Source organism: Asterias rubens, chromosome 2 (genome assembly GCF_902459465.1).
Source record: "Asterias rubens chromosome 2, eAstRub1.3, whole genome shotgun sequence".
NCBI lineage: Eukaryota > Metazoa > Echinodermata > Asteroidea > Forcipulatida > Asteriidae > Asterias > Asterias rubens.
The window spans coordinates 7,301,645-7,328,016 of record NC_047063.1 but is presented as its reverse complement, the minus strand read 5'-3'; the positions used below and the strand labels follow the sequence as shown (position 1 = coordinate 7,328,016).

The 26,372-nt window shown below is 38.5% G+C and overlaps 1 protein-coding gene and 1 long non-coding RNA gene across 3 annotated transcripts; both read right to left on the bottom strand.

The window, feature by feature from the left end:
- Positions 1-1,303: 1,303 nt before the first annotated feature.
- On the bottom strand, positions 1,304-21,330 carry LOC117307107. 2 transcript variants are annotated; one of them, XM_033791765.1, is made up of 15 exons: positions 20,823-21,330; positions 19,079-19,888; positions 17,874-17,951; positions 17,368-17,533; positions 15,237-15,470; positions 14,575-14,733; positions 12,757-13,003; positions 11,476-11,738; positions 10,111-10,491; positions 9,732-9,839; positions 8,451-8,688; positions 7,484-7,600; positions 6,148-6,290; positions 3,213-3,419; positions 1,304-2,765 (listed from the first exon to the last, which is right to left on the bottom strand). In XM_033791765.1, the coding sequence occupies exons 2-15, from the start codon at positions 19,848-19,850 to the stop codon at positions 2,690-2,692; spliced, it is 3,189 nt and encodes a 1,062-aa protein (XP_033647656.1). In that variant the 5' UTR covers positions 19,851-19,888; positions 20,823-21,330; the 3' UTR covers positions 1,304-2,689. The 2 variants fall into 2 exon arrangements, with proteins under 2 accessions (XP_033647656.1, XP_033647657.1); XM_033791766.1 differs by having other exon boundaries at positions 21,288-21,292.
- A 699-nt stretch (positions 21,331-22,029) lies between these two features.
- LOC117307453 lies at positions 22,030-25,762 on the bottom strand. The gene is made up of 3 exons (XR_004521096.1): positions 25,407-25,762; positions 23,811-23,959; positions 22,030-22,959 (listed from the first exon to the last, which is right to left on the bottom strand). It is a non-coding gene; the product is annotated as an uncharacterized LOC117307453 (long non-coding RNA).
- Between the last annotated feature and the right edge of the window lie 610 nt (positions 25,763-26,372).

Genomic DNA, 26,372 nt, shown 5'->3' with positions numbered 1-26,372 from the left:
TATTGAAAGAAAAAACACCCTTGTCACACGGAGCTGTGTGATTTTAGATGCTTGATTTCAAGACCTCAAATTCTAAATCCGAGGTCTCAAAATCAAATTCGTGGCAAATTACTTCTTTCTCGAAAACTACTCCACTTCAGAGGGAGCCGTTTCTCACAATGTTTTATACTACCAACCTCTCCTCATTACTTGTTACCAGGTAAGGTTTTATGCTAATAATTATTTTGAGTAATGACCAATAGTGTCCACTGCCTTTAAATGTCTTCTAACCTTCTTGAAGGAGTGTTTCACCCCTAAAACTTACAGTGAGCATTCCCAGATGAGAAGAAAAGCATGCAGTGACAAAATTACAATTACTGTAAGGGGAATCCCATGCACTATGGACCAGTGTTAAATGTAGATTCTATGGAATTAGTTACAGGAGTGTGTTTAGGACATGGTACATTTATAAAAGAACTATATTCCGTACGTACAGAATACAGAGTACTCATTTTTATGTACAAATTATGTTTTCGAACCAGTATTCTGCGCTTCGCTGTTGTGCTATTTTAGGCTATGAATCAAATTTACCTGAAGATAAAATTGTTATCACAACTCGGCCTTCAAGCTTGACAGAAACTACCCCCCCCCCCACAGTTAAGGACATGGTACATTTATAAAAGAACTATATTCACAGAATACAGAGTACTAATTTTTATGTACAAATTATGTTTTCGAACCAGTATTCTGTGCTTCGCTGTTGTGCTACATGTATTGGCTATGATTCAAATTTACCTGAAGATAAAATTGTTATCACAACTCAGCCTTCAAGCTTGACAGAAACTACCCCCCCCCCCCAGTTAAAGTCTGTGATCAAACTATGACAATCACATTCGGTGCTTATTATGTGGCACGGTACCCCACATTCAATAAGTTTTTCATTGCATTCTATGAACCTCAGGAATTCTTTGTAGTATTTATTTATTTATTTATTATTATTATTTTTTTTTTTGGGGGGGGGGAACTTCTTGACAAGGGAGGAGGACAGTATTGGAGGACACCCTCTCGGCCACGTAGGGGCTTGTTTGTTAAACACATAAGTTAATGTACATGTACATGGTAAATGAGTTGTGGAAGTTTAAATTGTAAACAGCACCAATTATATACATCTACGGCAATATATACACACTCAAAATTGTAATAACATTACTAAAGAGCTTATTATGCTGAAGTCTCCCGACGATAACTAGAGCAAGCTAGTGGAGTTTAAATTTTACGTGAAGTCCCCTCGATCCACTATAGACCTTTATCATGGTGCAGCCATCTTGAACTTTTCCCATTTGAACAAAATAGTCTGGTTCCTATTTGCGAAGTGATTCTTAGCATTCATTATTGTTGTTCGATACGAGAAACATGACCAAGGTATAGGCAGCCTGATAAAGGGCTATTGGAGCGAGCCTGTCATGGGACCACTAGGTCTGCATGTATGTTGCCCTAGTCTTGCCCCTTGGTGCCACTGCAAAAGTCTCCCATAGACTTGAAGATTTTCCAGTGGAAGTGCCATTTGCAAAACGAAAATGACCTTGCCCTCTTTACGATGAAATTCCAGACTTAAAGAAACTGTTAAATTTGCCACCCTTGCACCGTGGCTATACAACCCTGAACCTGTCATACTTTGTGCGAGGACTGTTCAGAGTGTGTGCATGTGCCACCCTTGCACCGTGGCTATACAACCCTGAACCTGTCATACTTTGTGCGAGGACTGTTCAGAGTGTGTGCATGTGCCATCCTGACGGACTGTGAGCGTGGGCATGTCCAAGCAATCAAACCGAGGACTTGGAGAGGGTTATAACAAAAGGAATCCGGGACAAAGTCGCACCGAGGACTTCCTCGATTCGATTTCGTGAACAAAACCAATGGGTAAGTCTGAAAAATAAACGTCCAAACAATGGGAGAACAAAGAGATGTCCTCGGTTGCGACCCTTAACACAGCTGTGTGCGTGTATATCATCATGAGGAACTCTGTGCGTGGATAACTGCATAAACTAACTACATGAGTAGAGCGAGGCGGCCTTGATTAAGATTAAAACTCCACAGGCCAAGTTGGAATCTAGCAATCTTCAACGAGTACTTTCGAAACGTCGAGTCCACTTGTTCCATTCAAACAACATATACTCAAAAGAGCAATTTAACTCTTGCATGCGCCGGCCGGACTGCTCTTTAACTATTTATTCTTTGGCACAAACATTTTCTGAAAGACTATTGACTGTACAAGGGAATAGAATAAGTTACATATGACATTCTTTTTCTATTTTAAATAAAAAAGAAAAAACTCTTGATATACATGTACACATACAGGGACCACGAGGTCTGCATGTATGTTGCCCTAGTCTTGCCCCTTGGTGCCACTGCAAAAGTCTCCCATAGACTTGAAGATTTTCCAGTGGAAGTGCCATTTGCAAAACGAAAATGACCTTGCCCTCTTTAAGATGAAATCCCAGACTTAAAGAAACTGTTAAATTTTTCTAGGCGAAGTGTCCACTTGCGAAGCGAAAATGGCCTTGCCCTCTCAAAGATGACATTCCAGACTTGACGAAAATTTTTACCAAAACAACATTTGGTTTCTTTGGGTTTTCGTCTGTATCTGTATCTACATCTACATTTAGGAAGCTTGATGAAGACATCTCAAATGAAGTGTTGGTGACCTTCTTCAAGATGCAACTTGCATACTGCCATTGTAAGAGAGACTCAAAGACATAAAGTCTGCTGCAGTACTGTCTGCCAATCTGTAGAACACACAAAGAAATCATAGTTTAGAACTGACACACAATGTACAAAACAACTTTTCATGTTAACTTTTAGTTTCTCACATGTTCAAATAATGTTCATAGAAGCATACAATTTCATGAAGTTTCATCACTTCAAGAGCTTTACTTTTTTAATAACGATTATTGATCATTGTAAACTGACAATTATCACTTTCACGAACTGACATCAAGGTTAAGTTTACCATTATAACACATGGCACGCGCTGACCTAAAACACCAACCTCAAATGTGGAAAAAAAAATGCTGCATTGTAATACATTGCATGGTGTCAGTTTGTGACAATGGAAAATGTTTGTTTGAATTGAACGAACCAACAAAAACAATTCCACAGTATCATCAGGCTTTCATGTCAAAGTTCAAATGTCATAGGTCATCTTGGATGTTACAATGGGGTGCACAACTAACCTTGATGTTGTAGCAGGCCTTAGTAATGTGATTTGCTCCAAGGTTGTAGCACTGGATGACCTACTGTGGTCTGGACTGGAGGCTACAGATAACATTTGACCTCCTTGGCTTGCACCTAGTTTAGGGAAGCCAGAGAAGCGACGTTCCCTGGTGCCACCGATCTCACCACCCCATGCCGAACGGGCGCCTCGCCTCCCATAGGTTGGGCTGAAAACACACAAATTATTGAAAATTATGCTGGATGAGTAACATATTATAATAATAAACTAAGCCTATACAGCGCCTTTAATACATGTGTACATCCATTACAAAAATAATAATAATCATCATAATAATAATAATAACTTGTAATATTTGCATGTAATACAGTACGCCCCTTGAGCCGTATACTATCTTACTATTTTAACCGACTACTCAACCTATGTATTTGAAGTTACATGGGTGTTTGGTTTGGGCTCACACTTATAAGCTTTGCTTCTTTTAGTAAGCTCCCCTGCAGTATTATCTACCTGGCTAAACTGTATTATTATTAAAACATGTACATTTATATTACATTTGTTGCCTGTATAAGATTTGTACCCTAAAAACCCTGAAACCTTATTTATTTGGCGAAAAAAAAATACAAATTACACAAACATTAACAATGCAATTAACAATACTACAAATAAGCGTAGATTAGGATACAGGTGGGTTATTAATTGAAATTAAAACAGGAGAAGAAAATAACCAAAGAGCATTAAAAAAAACTTAGATTCAAAACCTCAAAATGTTATCAGACAGTAGTTAAAATAACACACAAGGCCACAAGAGTTACAAAATTAAGATCAGTATGCCGAAAATGAAACGTTTGCTAGCATACATGACATTACAATTACATATAAAGGCTAACCAGATAATATAATTAGCAAAAAATGAGGGGATGTACAAAGTACATAGTTAAAGCCATTATACACTTTCGGTTAACAGTATTGTCCAAGTCCCACACTTCGTGTATCACAACTTATATAACCTGTGAAAATTTAGGCTCAATCAGTCATCGGAGTCGGGAGAAAATAACGGGAAAACTTTGTGTATCACAACTTATATAAAGTAAATAACCTGTGAAAATTTAGGCTCAATCGGTCGTCGGAGTCGGGAGAAAATAACGGGAAAACCCACTCTTGTTTCTGCACGTTTCGCCGTGTCATGACATGTGTTATATCCGTAATTCTCGCTATCGACAACTGATATTGTTTTAATGTTTTCTCAAAAAGTGAAGCATATCATTGAATAATATTTCAAGAGAAGTCTTTCACCATTACCTTCTGTAAACCCTGTGAATTATTTGTAAATCTGTAAACTTTTTATTTTTTTTCTGTACCGAAAGTGTATAATGGCTTTAAGAGCAGTTTTAAAAAAAAAGATCCAGTGAGTTTGAAGTGCATAATGGGGAGTCTGGTAGACAGTTCCAGACCAGAGACTTGGGGCGTACCATGTTTTATGTTATCATGTTTTATGTTTGTGTTGCACACATAAATATTATATCAAATGAGTAGGGTAGATGGCCTTAGCTTTCGATCCAAACCGGACCTTCGTCAGAGGCATAAACAGTACAAACAAAAAACATATCAATTTATAGTGAAAAGAGGAGCAAAGAATTAAGAGAAGGTATCAAGAAAAAGCAGGAAAAACATAGCAATTAAAAGTTAACAATTTATAAACAATTGGTGGCCATGAACCAATAAGAGTAAATGGGTGCGGACAAAGGATGTTCAGTATGAAAAGGTAGATTACTGGACCATAAAAGTGGTAATATAACATGCATTAATAGTAAATAACAGTAAAACAGTTAAATGGGGCCAAATCCATTGAAAACAATGATCCATGGTGCTAATACAAACATGACAGAGAAAACAGTTAAAAACAAAATCCTACAGATAAACAGAATTTACGACAAGGTATAAAGATAAGTTTAAAATCAGCCAAAAACTAGAAGCAAGTATAGAAATATACATGGAAATATGAAACAAACGATAGAAATATGAAATGTTTTAAAATGCAAAGGGAGAGTAAAAAGAGACCAGCTGTGATCACAATTGTATGCATAGTATGTACAAGTATTACAATGCCTGGCAAAATGAGAGGGTATATGATTACGGAGCAAGTTGCATCATGATGCAACTAACAATGGGCAACTAAAGAATAATAGGATCAAAGATGGGATGATATTGAATATTATATAATTGACATACAGATCCTTGTCATTTGATTGGTGGAACTTACTTCAAGTGACATTCACTATTACTCCCATCCGCACAGGCGATCAAAAAGACCTATTCGCCCATGGGGAATAGCATTTCCCATTCAACAGTTAGGATCATCCTTGTTCCCAATGTTTTTGAGCAGTACAGCACCGCCGCGCCGCTGCTAAAACAAAGGAGCACCTGTGCAAAAGGTTGTGATCCGATTTGTGCATTGTTGCCGCTACGCGGCGCTATATGATTTTTTTTTTTCAGTAATTTGTGTGATTTGTGTGATGTTATACTTTTAAAATACTTCAAATGACAAGGATCTATGTCAGTTGTATAAAACAAACATTGAGTGGCTTTATTCGTGGAATGGAAGGAATATTATCGCTTGGACTGTTCCGATTTCACTCGGCTTCGCCTCATCAAATGGAACAGTCCAAATCTTACCTCGCGATAATATTCCTCCCATTCTACTCTGAGCCACTCAATATTTGTATATAGGCAAGAGGAACCTGTGGAGAGAGCGGGTGACTACATCTCTGCACATGGAAACACACTGCTCACACAAAGTTAGGAAACTTTTTTAAATCAATTATATCTTTATTATTTATTACTGGATTACTGGACCATAAAAGTGTAAAATGCATTGTTCGATACAAAGATGTATTGTATTATTATATAAAATGAACGAAATGGAAAATTCTTACCTAAAGTGGAAGTCTGGAGGGAGTATATTGCCCAAGTTGGAATCTCGTTTTGACTTCAACAATTGCTTCTGAAAATCCTTCTTGGCATTGCCGTACCCATTGAAGATATGATCGCAGAACAGCAGTTTGGTGTTAGAATAGATCTGCAATAAGGAAATTAATAGCACACTTTCTCTGGTAAATAATGCAATCATGGAAATTCTTAGAAAGAAAATCACCAACAAATTAGTTTAGGAGAATTAAATTTGTTGTGTATTAATGTTACTGGTGATATTTTTACCAATCCCAATGGGGGGCTTTTGGGACGCTAGGTGGCAGCAGACTTACCAGGTAAAAACCATTGCTCTGGGTTATGTGCGCATGCTCAGAAATGCATAAACAATGGACATTTACCTGGTAAGACTGCTGCCACCTAGCGCTCCAAAGTCTCCGATAGCACTCCAAACTAATAACATCCTAGTTTCAAACAAAATTTCAGCACTCACGAGGTCACCGCAACAGCGCTCCAGACCCCAGATTACATGTAGTGCAGGTTACGTATACATGTATGAGTAAACATAAAACGCTAACAATAGCTTGGACATATGCAAACACGTCAGTAACATTTGACACCTTGTCTGTGATCCGATTACTTGCGTGATGTCACCATATTGAGCTTATGTTTTTAGCATTAGAGGGGATGTGCTATTTAATAAGGGAATCAATGTGTGGTGAAGAGGTTTTCAACTAGTGGTTTAATCCCAGCGAGGCCTGGTTCTTGATAATTTTACCGAGACAAAGTCAAGGTAAATTATCAATAACCAGGCCTCGGCGGGTTTAAACCACTTGTTGAAAACCGATTCAACACACTTTGATTCCCATTCATAAATACCTTTTCGGTCAAAAAAAATCAACACTTTTTGGTCAAAAAGTAAAATAAGTGCAAATTTTTTAGTTGTTCAATGATTTTCTTTCAACCCAACACCCCTCCGGCTATGAAATGGTAAGGCCCTCGGCCCGATCGGGTAAACAACTCCTTATAAGGGAATGCTGTGCGCGTCGCGCATATCGCGTGGTGTGGCACAACTGTCCCGGCTGTTGCTCTCGACCAATAGGGTTGAAGAAACTGTCTAAAAAGCACAGGTGCAAGCTCGCGTGTCACGCCCATGTTTCAACACTTTTTACTGGTCATAAACAAAGGTTTATACACACCCACGCTCTCCACCAATAGGAATAGCAAAACTGTCTAAGGTATTTATGAATGGAGTATTACCCCTAACGTAATTTTCAAATCTACTAAACAACTCCTGGTGTGTTATACAGTGGTAAACTGCACAAGCAGTTAGACTATACTTACAAGAAACATCCCTGGTATGGCGTTATGCTGGGTGAAGAGTATCGGCATACCAGTTGTTGTTTGGTCACCAGCTGAAGACACATCATACATCAGCATACGATAAGAATCACCACGACTCTGAACCAAATAGAAGTATTAAACATTGAATAGTTGCCGTACTACATGTATACATACACGACTAGTGAATTTAAAGGCACTGGACGCTATTGGTAATTACTCAAAATATTTGTTTGCATAAAAACTTTCTTTGTATCGAGCAATGGAGAGCTGTTGAAAGTATAAAACAATCTGAGAAACGGCTCCCTCTGAAGTAACACTGTTTTTGAGAAAGAAGTTTTTTCTCTCTTAAATATTTGAATTGAATTAAAGACATCAGCTGAGGTCTCGAATTCAAGCATCTGAAAGCAAACAACTTGTGCGACAAGGGTGTTTTTTTCTTCCATTATTCTCTCGCAACTTTGCCAACCAATTGAGGTAAAAATTTTCACAGGTTTGTTATTTTATGCATATGTTGAGATACACCAAGTGTGAAGACTTGTCTTTGACAATTACCAATAGTGTCCAGTGCTTCTATAACAAACTAGGGAACTATCAGTGGGAATGTAGTGTGCTGTTTATGTTTTCTTTCCCCCCCTGACAACATCAGGGCCCAATTTCATGGTTCTGCTTATCATACCATAAATTCTTATATAGCGCATTTCACAATAAACCGTATCAATGCGCTTTACATTAGTCCCCTGGAGTATACAGCCCTGGGCTGCCATGGTACTCCGAAGGCTTTTTCATTCACAATATCAACCTCTACCCTCGCAGGTACCCATTTATACCCCTGGGTGAAGAGAAGCAGTTATAGTGAAGTATCCATGCTCAAGGGTACAAGTGTCATGACCGGGGTTCGAACCCACACTCCGGTGACTTAAACACCAGAACTTTTCAATCCCTTTTATATTCTAACCCCCACCTTTACCTGATAACACGGCTTGGTTCTGTTCCTATTTTGCCTCTCGTACAAGCTAAGAAGCATAGCACTGCATGGGAGCCCATCAGGCAGCAGGGATGACGTCACACATATCACAATCAGCTGTGACTTTGGTACCTCCCTGGTCAGGAAGCGCTGTAACTCCATGTCATTGATGCTAGGGATCCTATGGCGACTACAACGACAAGTTGCCATTGTGTCTCCTAACATCTCAGCTCGTAGAGCACTGTCAATGTTAGGTTAAGGCCACATAAATCATGTAAATCATAAAACGTCTGAGCTCTCCAAGGTTCCAGCGAATCATGGCAGATTTTTTGCCATGGCTTTTGGCTGAGGTTCAGCAAATCACAGTGAATGCCTACTTAAAGGCAGTGGACACTATTGGTAATTACTCAAAATAATTATTAGCATAAAACCTTTCTTGGTAACTAGTTATGGGGAGAGGTTGATAGTATAAAACTTTGTGAGAAACGGCTCCCTCTGAAGTAATGTAGTTTTCGAGAAAGAAGTAATTTTCAACGAATTTGATTTCGAGACCTCAGATTTTAAATTTGAGGTCTCGAAATCAAGCATTTGAAAGCAAACAATTTTGTGTTACAAGGGTGTTTTTTTCTAACATTATTATCTCGACGATTGATTGAGCTCAAATTTTTACAGGTTTGTTATTTTATGCCTATGTTTAGATACACCACCTGTGAAGTAATTTTCTCTCATGACAACATCAAATCCTGGAACTAACTATGTGGACTTTGCCTTTATAGACAGTGGACACTATCGGTAATTGTCAAAGACTAGCCTTCACAGTTAGTGTATCTCAATATATGCATAAAATAACAAACCTGTGAAAATTTGAGCTCAATCGGTCATCGAACTCAAGAGATAATAATGACAGAAAAAACACCCTTGTCACACAAAGTTGTGTGCGTTTAGATGGTTGATTTCGAGACCTCAAGTTCTAAATCTGAGGTCTCGAAATCAAATTCGTGAAAAGTGAAAAATTACTTCTTTCTCGAAAACTACTCCACTTCAGAGGGAGCCGTTTCTCACAATGTTTTATACTACCAACCTCTCCCCATTACTCGTTACCAAGAAAGGTTTTATGCTAATAATTATTTTGAGGAATTACCAATAGTGTCCGCTGCCTTTAACAAGTCAGGTTTCATTGGGGCAATGGCAATTTTTTTTTATGAGAAATAATATCAACAGGGGTTAATACGACACACTACAAAATAACCATAAATTCCACTGAATTACTCTGTATAAGGATACACTGGGCAGCCAGTAAGCGGGGATGGCTTCTTCCGATCAGTGCTTACAGCTGACATAGCAATCCTGCTAGCTGGACTATGTGATCTGTCACCACCACCTGCATTTGTCCTGTAAGAGGGTACAATTTGATTTTGGGGGTTAAACAAAGAATTGACTAGAGTGGGATTCAAACCAACGACCTCAGGATTAGTGTGCCGGTACAATTTGGAAATATATCTTATCTAGAGGTGCAAAAGGGGCTATGTTTTTATAGTTTTCAGAAGAGCAAAGAGTACGGCCGGCATTAACCCCTCCCTTCCAGCGTATGGTTTGTAATTTTAAACATCAGTTGTTTCATAGATGCAAAATAATAATAAATAATATTTTATAATAAACTCACCCGCTGATTGAGAATGCTGCCGGTGTGCAAGGATTGGGCGTGGCTCCTTGGTCATCGACATCAATTCTTACTCGGTCCTGTTTATCAAGAGCTCGAGTGCTCGTTGAGCGGCTGCTTCTGCTCATTGATAATGAAGACACCGTGCTGAAAGGTCGTTTCTTATACGAGGACATCAGAGGTGCGGACGGAACCCTGGCTTTGGCGAATCGTGTCTTGTTCGGGGAGTCTGCGTCTGTAACGTCTTCAATGAGAGGTTTTGTGACAGTTGCTTTTGCAGATTGGACGCCCCGTTTCCTTCGCTTGGGAAGGGTTGAGTCATTCATAAGATGCATGATGCCGACAGCAATGCGATAATGATCCATCCAGTCCTCACAAGCAAGCCTGAAATCAGAAAAATGAATTATTTAATTCCAGAGTTCTTTCCTTCCCTTCCAACCCTGGTGGGATTATTTTCTTAGATTTGACAAAGTGCCGTGTCTTGGCCGAGCAGGTAAGAGCACCGGACACAAGCTCTGCTGTTTCTGATCAGTAGAGTTTGGGAACAAGAGTTTGCAAAAAACATTCCCTGTCCACTTCCACCCTGCCAATTAACATTCTCTCCCGTGTCCCCCCATTCAATGTTGATGGGAGCGTAGACCGCCAACATTGAAAGGGGGCAAGGGGGCTGTGGTGTGGGGGCTCAACATGATATGGCCGGAATTGTAGCCGAGTAAGCTTTTATTGCCATAACCTTTAAAGGCAGTGGACATTATTGGTAATTACTCAAAATAATTATTATCATAAAACCTTTCTTGATTACGACCAATGGGGAGAGGTTGATAGTATAAAACATTGTGAGAAGCGGCTCCCTCTGAAGTGACGTAGTTTTCGAGAAAGATTTCAACGAATTTGATTTCGAAACCTCAGATTTAGAATTTGAGGTCTCGAAATCAAGTATCTGAAAGCACCCAACTTTGTGTGACAAAGGTGTTTTTGTCTTTCATAGTGATCTCGCAACTCCGACGACCAAACGAGCTCAAATTTTCACAGGTTTGTTATTTTATGCATATGTTGAGATACACCAAGTGAGAAGACTGGTCTTTGACAATAACCAATAGTGTCCACTGTCTGATGCTTGATTTCAAGACCTCAAATTCTAAACTTGAGGTCTCGAAATCAAATTCGTGAAAAATTACTTCTTTCTCGAAAACTACATAACTTAAGAGGGCGCCGTTTCTCACAATGTTTTATACTATCAACCTCTCCCCATTACTCGTAATCAAGAAAGGTTTTATGACGATAATTATTTTGAGTAATTGCCGATAGTGTCCAATGGCTGTAAGAGTGATTACTAAATGTGACCTTCCCTTTAAAATCTTATCATACCTAGCTTTTCTATTTAACACAGCAAGTTCCTTCTCAGCAGGGATTCCATACTCTGTCTTCTCTTCCATCTCAAGACTCTTAGCAATCTCCGCTACTTGATCCTTGAAGGTATTTATCTTAGCTACCTTCGGATGAATAAACGGGGTTCCTTTAGCCTTCCATCTTTGTGCTTCTTTCTTGGGCGCTTTCTTAACAACTGGCGGAGGTCTGATACTTTCCTTTGCTGCATTAGATTGGAAGGCCTCTTCTGTTTCCAAATATCCCTGTAAAATAAAAAGCTTAAGGTAAAGTGACTTGATAATAAAGCCATTTGCGAGTTAATTTTTACAAAAATCTGGTACAATGACTTGCTTCGTTAGTTATAAGTTACTGATTAAATTTGAATTCTTCAGACTATTGGGACGGTTGCTACGTCACATTATTTGGTTTACATTAGGCCTAATATACACACAAAACATTTTTCAAGATTGATTAAAACATTAACAATAAAAACTATTAAACTTTGAGGTTTATGAAATACTTTGATTAAAGCATAAAAAAACAAGTGAGTAACAAAAACTAAGTTAATTTAAAAGAAGTTACAAAAATGCATTTATATACATACACACCCCATCATTCACAATTTAAAACATTTTAAATGAAAAAATCCTTTAACACTTGATGATTGGGAAGTATATTGACCAACACACAGAAAACGGGTAACAAAAACAATTGGATAAGAAAATATTTCAGTTAAATTCATCAAATATACAACAGAGTAAATGACACTATTATGAAGATAAAAAAAAATTGATTGAAGATATTTCCAGTGAAGAATTTAAAGTTTCAATTGTAATGATGAAAGTTCAATACATTGGCAAAGAAAATATATTTAACATAATTTTTATAGTAACATATCAATGGGCTTTACATTACTGCCATGGTAAATAGGCCAATAGCATTCCTGTAATCTTTCTCAGCTCCCTGGAGAGTATATTGTAAAATGCGCTATAGACTTCTTGCAATAATCGCAGCGTACTCACATGTGCCTATCCTTGGTGTCATTTTGGGTGTCAAAATTGTATACAAACATGCACAAAAGAGAGTTGACACCCAAAATTACGTGCATTGTTTGAGGGTGCTCAGTATTGTGTAAGAAATCAATAGCTCCCCTTGCATTTTAACGCGCCTGTTTTTACGCACAGAGAACAGCTATTTTCCAATGATCTGCCTCCTTTTTGAGAGTGTGATGTCATATAAAATGGGTCTATAGGCTAAATAGTTTTAGATCTCATATCTCACCATATCTTCCTGAGTAACTGGCTCAACTGCCATCATGACCTGACCCACTTGAATCTTCGCCGTCTCTTTGTGACACAAGAACGTCAAGGTCATCTGTGTCTTATTGTGACACCTAAAGCTAATGTTATGATTCAGATGGAAGAATATGGGCGTGGCCATGCGTAGATGAGGGAGGGGCCATCCCCACTTGCGAGTGACCACGCCCTCTGTGTCTATCACCATGCCTCCTTTCTCGGTGCTCAAGAATCTAGGGAGAAACATCAATGTGAAGTTTGTTAGTTTTTATCCAACATAAGCATGAACATCATGAAAGAAGTTCATCAGGCTGGTAAAATATCAACTTAATACATGAATTTTCTATGAAACACGGCCAAATACTCACGTAATTTTCATTTACGTGACAACTTGTTTCACTAGTCATCCTCAGAACGAGGCACCACCAGTTGGTTGGTGGCGCTGTTTCCAGTACTCGGTTCGAAGAACACAAAACAGAAGTCAACAAACAAACAACCGGCACAATGATGAGGGCAAGAAAAACATAAACAGTAGGAAAAGAAACCAAATCGGCTAAAACAGAACACGCTAGGGACAGCAACCATGTGATGAATTGGGCGGACAGTGTAATTTTACATAGAGAGGGTGACAAATTTAGACGGTGGATTCGGGCAAGTCTTCTGATAAGGAGACAACAATCAACGCTCAACAGAGACGAGGATGGGTACGAACTTTCACATATATGGGACCCCATCATACCCCAAGTTCCACCACCCCAGGGGAGGACACATCAGCCAAACCACCATCCAGTAGCCGTAGCAGGAAACAGCGCCACCAACCAACTGGTGGTGCCTCATTCTGAGGATGACTAGTGGTAGTAGTCGAAATGTAAACGAAAATTACATGAGTATTTGGCTGTGTTTCATAGAAAATTCATTTATTAAATGAGCATGAACTTTGTAGTCAATGAATCAAAGGCTTTTTGATGAACCTACTAATTATAAAGACCCTTCAATGTACCCAAAATTATCAGGGTCCCTACCTTAAAACAATTTCAGACTTTTTAATACCCTTTCATGGAATAAACCAAAAGGAAATTTAAATGAAAACAAATTCAAGCTGTTTTGAGATTAACATACTGTATCCTATGGGGTTTTGTCATCACTTAAAACAACAACAGCATTGTCATAAAAATCAACTTTATTCAAGTCAATTCTCAACACTCAAGTAATTTTTGTGCAAGTCAAGTCAAGTCATTAGTAATTTTTCCCCAAGTCAAGTCAAGTGGCAAGTCAATTAAATTAGCGAGCCCAAAGCTTCCTGCAGATATGAATGCACACATAATTACCGTGTGTATTATATTAAATGTGTGCAGTATCATGTACAATTAACTCATCATATTCAAACCCAATTTCTACAATTATGTATGTTATACTACATTAACAAATCCCCATGCCACAGATAGAGTCTGACTCGAGTCCATCAAGCAGGGGTGAGAGTCACTACTAACGAAAAGTCTGAAACTTGGATACAAATTCAAAGGCACATGTTGCAATGATGTCATTTCTACTGGTTGGTATTCCCCTGGGGTTATAGATTTCAAGGAGCATTTGGAAACAGTATCCAAAGCAATAGAGAAGTTGACCAAAGAGCAGGATTTCTTTATTTGTGGAAAAAAATATTGTCTGATTTTATTCACCAGGCCCACACAACAAGTCTGAATTCAGCCAAAAGGCTGAACAATCTCATCCCTGATCAAGTCACCGACTCGAGTCATCAACACTTGAGATTACAGTCCATCTGAAGACAAATGGTTCAACTTACCTAATAATGCCATTGGGATGATGGCAACATCCTCGTCCAGTAGGAGTAAACTCAGCCAGCATATCATGGCTATCATTGTCATTATATACAATGGTGTAATAACCGGGACGACCAAAGCCAGCTTTACTTAGAATAATGGCTAAATTGCCTGATGGATAGCTGTGAATATAACAGGTCAAGGACTATAATATACATGGTCAAATGGCTTACAATAAATTAAGTAATATAATTCCTGAGTAAGCTACAATAGATGCACCCCATAAACAAACAATTGACCTCTCTATTGTTGATGTCGTGGCCGAGCGGATAAGAGCACCGAACTCAAGCTCTGGTGCTTCTGTTCAGCAGATTGTGGGTTCGGATCCCGGTCGTGACACTTGTGTCTCTAAGCAAGACACTTAACTATAATTGCTTCTCTCCACCCATGGGTACATGGGTACCTGTGAGGGCAGAGATGGTTCTTGTGATTGATTTAGCCGAGTAGTTTTGGTTTGGTCTCAACGATTCAAACCTTATACTCTGCTTGTATTCCAGGCACATCAGGAGTATGTGGTTGTACCCGCAAGTTTACAACTTTTTATAGCTTTTTCTTATTGTTTACACCGTACAAAGCTTCAAACATCACTGCAGTAGATTTGAATTTTATTTTTTTTAAAGGATACAAGATGTTCATGGTGCCATCAGGTAGACCAGTGATGACTTTATGCTGGCCTGTTACACCAGACACCTGGGGTAACTTTGGAGCGATGATCCTTCCAGCGCTGTGGCTCTGTGATTTACTGTTCCCTCGCTTCCCAGTGTACTTCAGAATGGCTTCTCGCTTAGCGTCACCATAGTAACGAAGATACAACGGGCGATCTCGACCGAGATCCTTCTCGCGTTGGAGCTGTTCTTGGCTGTTGGGAGGAGCGGGATAAATTTGTATTGTTTAATATCAGTTTTGTGGCTTTGTGTGTCCTTGCTCTTATATTCAATACCTTATGGAGACCAAAGGCAAAACAAAAAAGGGAAAACAAAAGGACTCCACAGGGAAATTCTAAAAGACCGGGTGCTCCACAAGAGATTTGTGTACAAAGTCTATGGGAAAATCTTAAGTACAGGGACAAAAGAAAGAACAAAAGTTGTCTCTACGGGGATGCATTATCAGGAATGCGTGTATGTGGTGGGTGTGTTTCTTGCCTTTTTTATAGTATTTTGTGTATTTTTAATTGAGTAATTTAATGAGTACTTCTTTTAAACTCTGTACTTTAATTACCATGCCTGTAATTGGTGGTAATCCTCTGTTGGTATGATGAAATAATAACTTCGAAATACTTTTTGATCACTGTGTAAGATATCTGGATTAGTTTACACGAGACATAGGTAGGCCTCTCTATTTATTTTCTTCAATACATGCCGTTTTCTCTACAATATTAGCTTTGATAATTTAACTTGTATTGTACTTGTATTGGGGTTAATTGCCTAATTCTCACTGCGGTTAAAAGTATAGAAAATTTATCATAACATTTTAATAATTCAGACAAAAGATTGGAATTATACAAATATTACAGCACTGCTGACGTGACAAGAGGCTTTTTTTAAAACAGGCATGTTAGTCACAAGGAAAAAAGTAGGACAAAATTTGTCCTGTAAAAGGGCTGACCTATGTACGTGTAAACAAATGGTGTACGCTGATACAGATTGTTCAGGCCTTATTAAAAAACAAAATTATTTTTGCCGAGGGCAAACAACAATCGGAAAACAGACCAAAGTAGGAAGAATATCATGGCCTTTAAAAACTTCATCATTATCCAATAACAAAAACAGAGTTATGACCCAAGAGAAAAAGAACATCTGTTTGTTAAGAGATCATACCAGTAATCTAACATGTTTTATGAAATGTAAACATGATTTATCCACAATGGTCTTTCAGTTATTACATGTTTTATTAGCTAAACATAAGAACACTCAACACTTAGAAACTAGGGCACTTAACAGCTGTGTACGTGATGCCATAAAGAGAGATATGTCTCGAATACAATATTGTAACATAGCAACAGAGTCATGTAACTAAGCAACTGACAACAGTGAAGCAAAGTACACTGATCGTTAGCATAAAATTGATCATACGTGTACATTGTCAAACAGGTTGAATTGCTTTACATTTTAAAGTTTCATATTATAAGAGAACGTAACACGTAGCACTCGGTAAACATTGGAAGCCTAGTTTGCATGTTGATAAGTCTTTGTGTAATACTTGGCACACTGGTAGAAAAATAGAATCGCATAAAATAAATAAGCTCAGATTTCAATCTAGCAGAAGCCAGAATTCAAGCTTATTTGATTGAATTCAAGCACGTGAAATGCCACGAATCTACAGACAAGTGCAGATTCATAATGAATCTACAGTTAAGTATAGACCATGTGACCTTTAGTTTCAATACGTTTGATCTTGTACATTCTTTAGCTAGTCTAGCAGGCAAGATACTGCACTGGTCCTATGGGAAAGTTGACACTTTGTGTCATAATTTCCACATAAATCCAAGAGTTATGAAAGTAAAAGCTGGACAAGTTTAAGATGTGCCCCCTTTCATCATATCAAAAGTTGATAGGAATTGGACAGTGCAATCTCAATAAAATATAAGATTTTATGTTTTCTTCCATTAGGCTGTGTACAAATCGTGCCTGCAGGAAGTCCAGGCTTGGTGGATCTTTTGTAAACATGTGATGTCACAGGTCACATCGTCTATAGATTCGTAGAAATAATCTACACTTTCATCAATAGATTGACGCCACAGAAATTGTTTAACTTACGCTAATGCCATAGCTTGCTGGAGTCTTTCTCTGGCCCATTCTAACACTGTCTGCTGCTCAAACTCTTTCTCTGTCTCCTCTTTCTCCACGATCCATCCTTTTTCCTCGCAGATCTTGGAAGACATTGAGAAGCTGATGACTTGGAGAAAGTTGGGCTGGTGGACAACTACGACAATAATCATGAACATTATGGTTGAGTACTTTTTATCAAGTCCAGTAGTTATTAAACCCGAGTCATTCAATGGCAGCAGGCTTGTAAGGTACAGTGAGAACTTACCTCTTTCTCAAAATCTATGCTACTTCAGAGGGAGCCGTTTCTCACAATGTTTTATACTATCAACAGCTCTCCAATGCTCATTACCAAGTCAGTTTTTAAGTTAATATTTGTTTTGAGTAATTACCAAACGTGTACCTTCCCTTTAAATTTCACCCATCAATCCCAAGTAAGTCAATTTTATTGCTTCTTAGTGATGCAGTTTATAAAACAGACATCATACAGACATTACCTTCAGATTGTGCTTCTCCCAGCAGTGGAACAGACGTCCTATGACTCGCAGTAGAAGCTCTCCTATCAGATACATTTACTGTCAACAAATAAATAATCAAACAGTCAAAGTATTGAAAAGTACGTACTTCACTGTGCATGGTGGGGTCAGACAAACTGTTTGATAGAATTAGTGTTCTGTTTGAATGAGCAGGGCCTGGCAATTGGCATACATTGTCGCAGTAAAAACTGCTACGGACTAGTTTTAAACACCACTTCTCAACTTGACCTGTGGGTTACTAAAAACTGTGCAACCAATCTTTTCTATATTGCTCAAATTTGTTAAGTGTTTAAAAATGATCTACATGTACTTGTATGTATAGTGTGTGTGAATGTAATTTCATGTACCCAATATATTTGTTAGATAAACGAGCTAGAGAGAACAGACCAAGAAAGACTTTTCAAGTTGGCATCCACAGACACATAAGGACACAGTCTAGAGTAATTAAAACCAATGTTATGTAAAACACAAAGATGTAATGTAGACAGGATTTCTTCTAACAGAGTACTTTAAAATGAAGGAACAGTCTCTCACTTAGTATGTCATTAACTCTAAGAACAACTTTAAAATTTCTATAAGTCAATGCTAGACAGTCATTGGAATGGTATGGGGTAATAGAAGAGTTTGCGGTAACACCATGTAATAATAATCTCTAAATGAGTTGGGGTGGTTCTGAAAAGAACCGTTGGATCCCAACGGTTCTTTTCAGAACCACCCCAACTCATTTAGAGATTGGTATTACATGGTGTTACCCAACGGTTCTTTTCAGAACCACCCCAACTCATTTAGAGATTATTATTACATGGTGTTACCGCAAACTCTTCTATATCTTATTTCCACCATGCAAAGTTTCAAATCCTACTGCTATGGGGGTTTAAAAAGGTTCAGGCAAACTGCACATCACACGAGGCAACTTTGAGAGGCAACCAACAGCAGTCCATGCTGCAGGACCAGTTTGGTAGCACATGAGTAACTTGTAAAACAATGTCTAATACAATTCCCTAGAAAAAATTATGTGAACATTCAAATGTGAATGGATTTTCTTTATTGGAGTCTGCCTAGAACTGGCTGCCTGTAAATTGCCTCATGTGACATTGCACTTAGTGTAAGATGTACATTATGCACAACATGTTCACGATATTTTTCTTCCAATACAATCTTCTTACCACCAGATTCAGCTTTGAGCTGTACTTTACTCTTCTCAGTCTTAGGTCTTGCTCTTTGCGATGACTGCATCATTGAGCTACTGGTACCCTGCATGTCTCTATAGCTGGACATAGCACTCCCTACGGTACTATCCATTGCCGACTGGGAACCCTTTGTATCCTCGTCACCATCCCCCGCTTTCTTCTTTTTGCGTTTCTTCTTCTCCCCTTTATCTCCTTCTCCATTCTCTTCTTGGTCACCGTCTCGTTTCTTAACCCCGCCCTCCGTCTCCTTCTGGTCTTCCCGCGAGGCATTTTCTGGACACTGCCACTCGTACTTTGTGTACTGGACCTCGGCGGTAAGCCCTTTGTAAGAGCTTTGCAAATCGTTCACCAACTCCCTGGCAAGATCCAAGTGTTCCTTCTCAAAGAGGTAGATAATTTTTGAAAGTTGGACTAGGAGTGTTGGAGCTGCAACGACCGCCTCGTGGTACATTTGCCTCTGGGAGTAATCCCCGTCTTCCAAGCTGTCCAAACTGCCCCGTCTTCGGAGATGCTTAGCGAATCCATCTGCACCGTCCTCCCCATCTTGCCCTTCCTCTCCGCACTCCCCATCCTGAGCTTTCTTGTTTTTTTGTCTCTCCTGACTCGACAGGAAAGCGGCAAGGCGAGGATTGAGATTGGCAAAACGGAGACTTCTTGGAAGCTCATTTGGGTGCTTCCTGCGTCGCTTTTTTCGTTTGAGAATGATCTTCTGATCGAAGAAAAATACTTGCGCAGAATACGATGTCATTGTGCAACAACATTTAAGAGCTCTCTGCTTCTGCCATCCTGAAAAATAGAAAATATAAATAACAAAACATATGTATTAGAATTTTTTTGAGGGTAGTCCATGTAATAATAAAAATAATGCAATTAATGATGCACCATCTACATGTATCTAGTGTACAAGAAACAACTTTTTGTAAACAACAAAAAAAGAAATATAGAATACAATAATCTAAGTCAAGACAAGTAACGAGCTATGTGTATGAGGATTTAAATAAATGAGTTTTCAGCAATTTTTTTTTAACAATGGAAGAGAACTACAGCATCTGATGTATTACATTAGGTAAAGCGTTCCAAAGTTTAGGAGCACAAGCGGGAAAGGCACGATCGCTTTACGATAAGGAAGTTCTAGGAATAGTTTAAAAGGGACTTAGCAGAAGAACCAAGAGTGCACTGCCCTTGAATTCAATTACACGGTTAACACCGAAATGAAATACTTGAAAAGTACACTGTGTCAGTTAAGTAAGTTCGAGTTCGGTTGTCTTTAAAATAACATTCTTTGATGTAAAATAGTCAGCGAGAAAACCATCTATTAACTGCATAAAAACAAACAGTTACCAAAAAAACATTTTTGTTCAGAACTTCCGGCCATAAAATTATATACATTTAGTATCTAATTTACCTCAATGAGATATCCCTTTTTGTAAAAATTAGTGAAAAAGTGGCGGCGCCATACGGAAAGTTATCCGCTTGGTTCATTGAGGAAGAATATTTTCCCTCCATGCTTGGTTGTCTTTCAGTTATATATGTTGACATGGTTGAGGTATAGACACAGGTCCTGTGGGTTGTACTTCTCTTTTTGAAATGTTGACTTTGTAAGAGTGCCATATCACTGTTTGGAAAACAGCAGAGTCCAGATAAACAGCACCCCAGTTTCACTTCAGTGTCAGTGTAGGACTGTAGTCCTGATTGAGAGACGGGATGAGAGAATACTTACTTTACTAAAAACTATTTTTAGTTTGACAACTGAACTTCTGGAGACGTTGGTGCTCTGTTGGAATTATCCATAATTCATTTTGTTGTGGCAAGTGTCGTATACTTAAAGGTAACGTTCTGAGCTGAGCGAGTCCTCCACACTCTACACCGTTATCCTACACATTTGCCTTGGCCTTGGTGGTGTGCCACTGGACTGGATGAAGTTGTGTTTTGTGTGTTGTGGATTGTTCGTTTTTTTTCAGATCAGAGCCACAACACACACAGAGTGCCACACACGACGAATGTAGTAAACTGATCCTGTGTGTTGAAACGTTATGCCTTGCCTTGTTCGTTGAATTCTGGTAACTAATTTAAATAAAGACTATCCAGTTTCATGAGTTGACGTTCACTATCCCGCCGTACATTTCGTGCTAACAACAAACTCTATCAATTAGACATAATTAAAATAAATTAGTGTTGTGCTTACGGATTAGCAGCGCAATACACGTCCTAGATCCTGCTGGCATAAAGTTGCCATGCAACTGCTCAATATAAATTTACACTTTTAAACGAGTAGATGGTGTTAGTATGGAAACAGTTGTTATCTCAAAGTTTGGCTTATAAATAAAAAAGAAATATATTTCTGTATAAAATTGAGCTAAGGGCCATTTAAAAATCGATAGAATACTTTTCAAAATGCTTTTAAACAATAGATTACAGGACGTATAATGCATCACCAAATCTAAGATAATGGCAGTTTGTTTTCTCTCGAATGTCCGTACTTTATTAACTCAACAGAGGGCGCTGTTCAATTAATTAAGTTGCGTGCTGCAAGGTGCAGTGCCCGGCTCACTTCTTTGAGTTTTAAAATCCCTAAATTTCACAGGAGTCTGCAAGTTTTTGGCAGGTCCGTCGTTGAGAATAAACCAACTCCCTCCAAACCAAGACAACACAAATTTTCTCGTTTGCACACTTCTTGTTCCATGGTTTACATGGTTATTAACCGTTTGCCTTTAGTGTTGATCGCCCAGTCATTCACCCTGGAGGTGTGTGTGGGGGTGGGGGGGGGGGGGGGGGGGGAGTGCTTAACTAGTTTTAACTAAAATCATGTTAAATTTGATAGTGAACCGTTTAAAAATCCCGAGAGACATTTCCTCTCAGAAACAAAGAAAATAAAACTAAAGACATGGCAATCACACAAAGTGATAAAAAACACAATTGCCAGCACCTGTTCTTTAAGGAATTTTATTCATAAACTTTATTACATTGTCTTTACATACAACAAAGGCATATCTCCCTTTTTATGTCACTTAAAAAATGAATTACATACAATTTTTGTAACTATTGAACTTGACCTCCTTCTCATTTTGAACATAGCAAAATATAAACTAGAGCGGGACTTGAACTTGCGACCTTCAGATTAACATGCTGGCACTTTTCAATTGATACATCTATGGCAGTCACCCTATTTTGTCAATATCTTTGTTTTTGGGGTGCCAGTCAGATGGCTGTAAGTGCTGTATAGCCAGGGATCACACCCTATTTTACAATACAACCTAAGAAGCGACAGCAAAGGGATCACCTGAAGAGGGGGATGTGACTTTTGTATTTCAAATATCAAGTAAAAAACCACAAAGGAAACTGACTGGGTAAATTTCTGAATAGTTTCTTTACTTGATAAAACCTAGGTTGGGTTCTATTGAATGAGCTCTGATATTAGGCAAAGTCAGATTGAGGTGTAATAGAGTCATGGTTTATTATTTCGGAGGACAATAACAGGCCTGGATTTACACAAAGGCCTGCAGAAGCCATGGCCTCCATTTGCTCATGGTCTTGCTTAGCCTTGATGCCCCTTTGGAAATTAAATTTGCCTTGCGAAATTGGCCATGCCCCTTTCAAAGATGAAATTCCAGGTCTGCAACAAATGATGTTGGTACTGAATTAGCTATGGGTAGTTGTAGTCTCTGCAATTGATAACAATTGATAACAATGTTGCAGGTTGAATCTTCCAGCCTGGAATCTTCCATGACTGTGTGGGCTGTGCAATACTTGTTGAGAGACTGCTGGAAATTTCTGGATGGAGCTGAGCTTTTGTAATAAAGTAGCTGTTGGAGTGAGCAAGAGTATCTTGATGGATCCAAGTATTGATGGTCTTTAGTCTGGAAAACAATGGGAAAGAAGAACAAAATGAGAAAAATGAAAAGATTTGCAAATGGAGTAGCAAGAGTTCAAGAAACAATTTTAGGATGTAAAGAAGGCTCATGGCGCGTTGTGGCCGAGCGGTTAAGAGCACTGGACTCGAGCTCTGATGTTTCTGATCAGCAGGGTGGGTTCGAGTCCCAGTGGTGATACCTGTGTCCTTAAAGCAAGAAACTAAACCATGATGCTTTGTCCCTCGAATGGGATGTAAAGCCATTGGTCCTGTGTGTTGTGAAATGCACGTAAAAGAACCCAGTCACTTATCGTAATGAGAAGGGGTTCGCCCTCGTGTTCCTTGTTTGATTGGCTGCATAGTTAGCCACATCACATTGTCGAACTTTACATCATGGTGCTTCAAAAAAAGAGTAGGCCTCACAATTCAAACATAATCCCACACACCTTGCACGAAAATACTATATGTTAAAGTGCCTTGAGCGTCACTGAGTGACGGAGTTGACAATAAGCCACATATTTGTGGCGTGTCGTGGCCAAGCGGTTAAGAGCACCGATTCAAGCTCTGGTGTTTGATTAGCAGAGTGTGGGTTCGAATCCCGGTCGTGACACTTGCTACACACAATTGGGGAGGTAGTGCTTTCTACTCTACCGGCTAGGCTTTGGATTGATGATACCCAAAGCCTACATTCGTATGGACTGTAAAAGGGGTAACCCTGTTTCAGCCATAGGAGTAGGTGGCAACGGCCTCTGGAAAAAAATAATTGTAGCCCACACCTTAAGGTGGCCTTCAAGCCTTGTGTGTCTGGCGACTTGCATTTACAAAAAAAATAATGTTAGTTAGATAACACATTTTTACCTGAATATTGCATCACCACTGTACACTGTATCCTGTTAGAGTTTAATTACGCTATAGGTGGAGCAGCTGGTGTCGTTATGTCCATTTCAGCGAACTCTCTCGCAAACCATACTCCAAAGGCGAAGAGAAATGCATTTTTGATGAACGACCTAAAACAAAAAAGTTTAATGGAAAACATGGTCAGTTCCTACCTCCATGGTTAAATCAATCTGAAAGATTTACATGTATCTGCAAAATACAATCATGAAGGAAGGAAAAACCATGGTACAATGTATCTGAAATTTCTTTGGGATGTGGGGGGGGGGGGCCTGGAATTACAAGAACTGACCGACTGTTTACAAGATTTCACAGCATAGGCTTTATTGACCCAGTAACTGGGGCGCTGTACTCCTTTTTTCAAAATTTTGACATTCTCTGTTAACAGAGCAATTCAATTCAATAAGCCTTTTTGAGGTATGGCGGACACAATGCTACAACACTAAAAGGTTTGGGTAAATTTGTGTGTATTGACCACTAGAAATAGAATGTGTGTTATTCTGTGAAGTGCGCATTTTAGGCGACGCGCGTTTACACGTAAACCTAATGACCACAAACATGGTGAGCGTGGCATCAGTCGCTGCGTGTGACGCGCGCGTATCCAACCGCCATACCTCAAAAAGGCTTATTCAATTCAATAATACGTTTATTCCATACTCTTGTTGGAAAAAAGAACAATTGTGAGAATTAAACAATACATAGAAAAGTAACAAATATAAGGCGCATTAAATTATACAGATAATAAATTAATAACTAGGAATTAACTATGTTCAGAGAATGTCAATATTTCGAAAAAAGGAGTACAGCGCCCCAGTTACTGGGTCTAAGGTTTTATAATGAAGAGCCCTTACTTGCAAGCTGCGTATGCTTTTCTTGCATAATTATTAAAATAACAATTGCCCTGAATTAACTTCTAGGAAAAGTTTCCGTATGGCGCCACCACTTTTTCATTCAATATGAAATAATATAGTATCTTATTTACCTCAATGAGATATCCCTTTTTGTAAAAATGAGTGAAAAAGTGGTGGCGCCATACGGAAAGTTATCCAACTTCTAGGCCGGTCCGGGTTGCAGAGGAGAGGGTATTTTGTTTCTTTTCTGGGAATTCTGTTTTTCAAATGACAAACCAACAAAAGTGTTTTCTTTCTTTACATTTAGTTTTTATTTCACTTCGTCTTCAGACTTCAGTTTTTAAAAAACTTACTTGTTTATCAAGTCAAGCAGTTTAGAAAGAATCGCAAAATCTTGACGACCATCTTAAACGAAATGTATAATTTGGGCGAAATAAGATACTGGTCAAAAACAGAAAGTTAAATAGAAATCAAGGAGAGGGAGGGGAAAAATAAAAATCTTTAGTGGTGACCCAAAGGTGCAAAGTCCCCAAGCGTTACATCATGCAACTATCCACTGCTTGTACACAAAAATTGCACGCTTGCGGCTAGGGACCCGACTATTTATTTTACTTATTTGCAAGCACAACTTGTGTCTTCTTTTTTTCCTAAACGCTGTAAAAGTTTATCAATTTAAAAAACATCAGTGAAACAATACTCAAATTCTCACCTCTTAAAAGGATTTTTGTACAAATCCTTGGTGAACCAAACACACTTTCCAACCAATGATGTTGTCTCTGTCGTTTTTACGTCCTTCATTTTGCTTGCCGACTCAATGTGTTGAATAATCTTTTTTTATTTTTTTATTTTAATATATGACGATAGCGTCAGTTGGCTGGTGTTCATAGCTGTACAGCTATGCTAGTGTTCATTTGAAATATCTTTTATTAAAAAGATATTTGTTAAAGATTTTATTTAAATTACCTTTCACTAGCCTTTCGCAAATAATTCACGAAAACAAAACGATAAACAAGTTGGATATCACTGCTTAAAATTATAAAGCTTAATGTCTTGTCCTTTACCGTCACACAAAAACAAACACACCATTTATTGAAAATTTATATCACACGATGGCGCTATTTCCCGAGACCGCTAGCTCGCTATATCTGAGTAACCCAGACTCGTTACTAGTCTTACTATCAAATTAAGTACTTAGTAGGCCTATTATTAAAGGAACGACGGTAGCCTTTTCCTTTTGAGTTCTAATCGTAAGATACACCAACACAAAGTCTGATGATTAGTTTTAGGTCAAAATTGATTTATTGTTGATCCATATTTAATGTTCAAATAATGTTAGCTAATACAACAAGCATAAGACACGGAAACACAGTAAACTGGATCGCTTTGCATTCGTCACTTTTTAAAAGTTCTGATCAATTGCAACATTATTGGTTAAGTACATGAAACCACTCAAAATTTAAGTATTCCCATGGAGGTAGTTCACAATCGCTTCTCTTCACCCATGGTTTTGTTCTGCTGACAGTTAACAAGGCGTGGTTGGTATAAAGGTTTTTACTCGACAATGAATTTCTTGACAAAACCATCATGGTTAGTTTTCCAAACCTGTGGAAAATAAATAACTTGTTTTCTCATTTTGAATGGTGACACTAAAATATAAAACCGTTCTTATTTAACG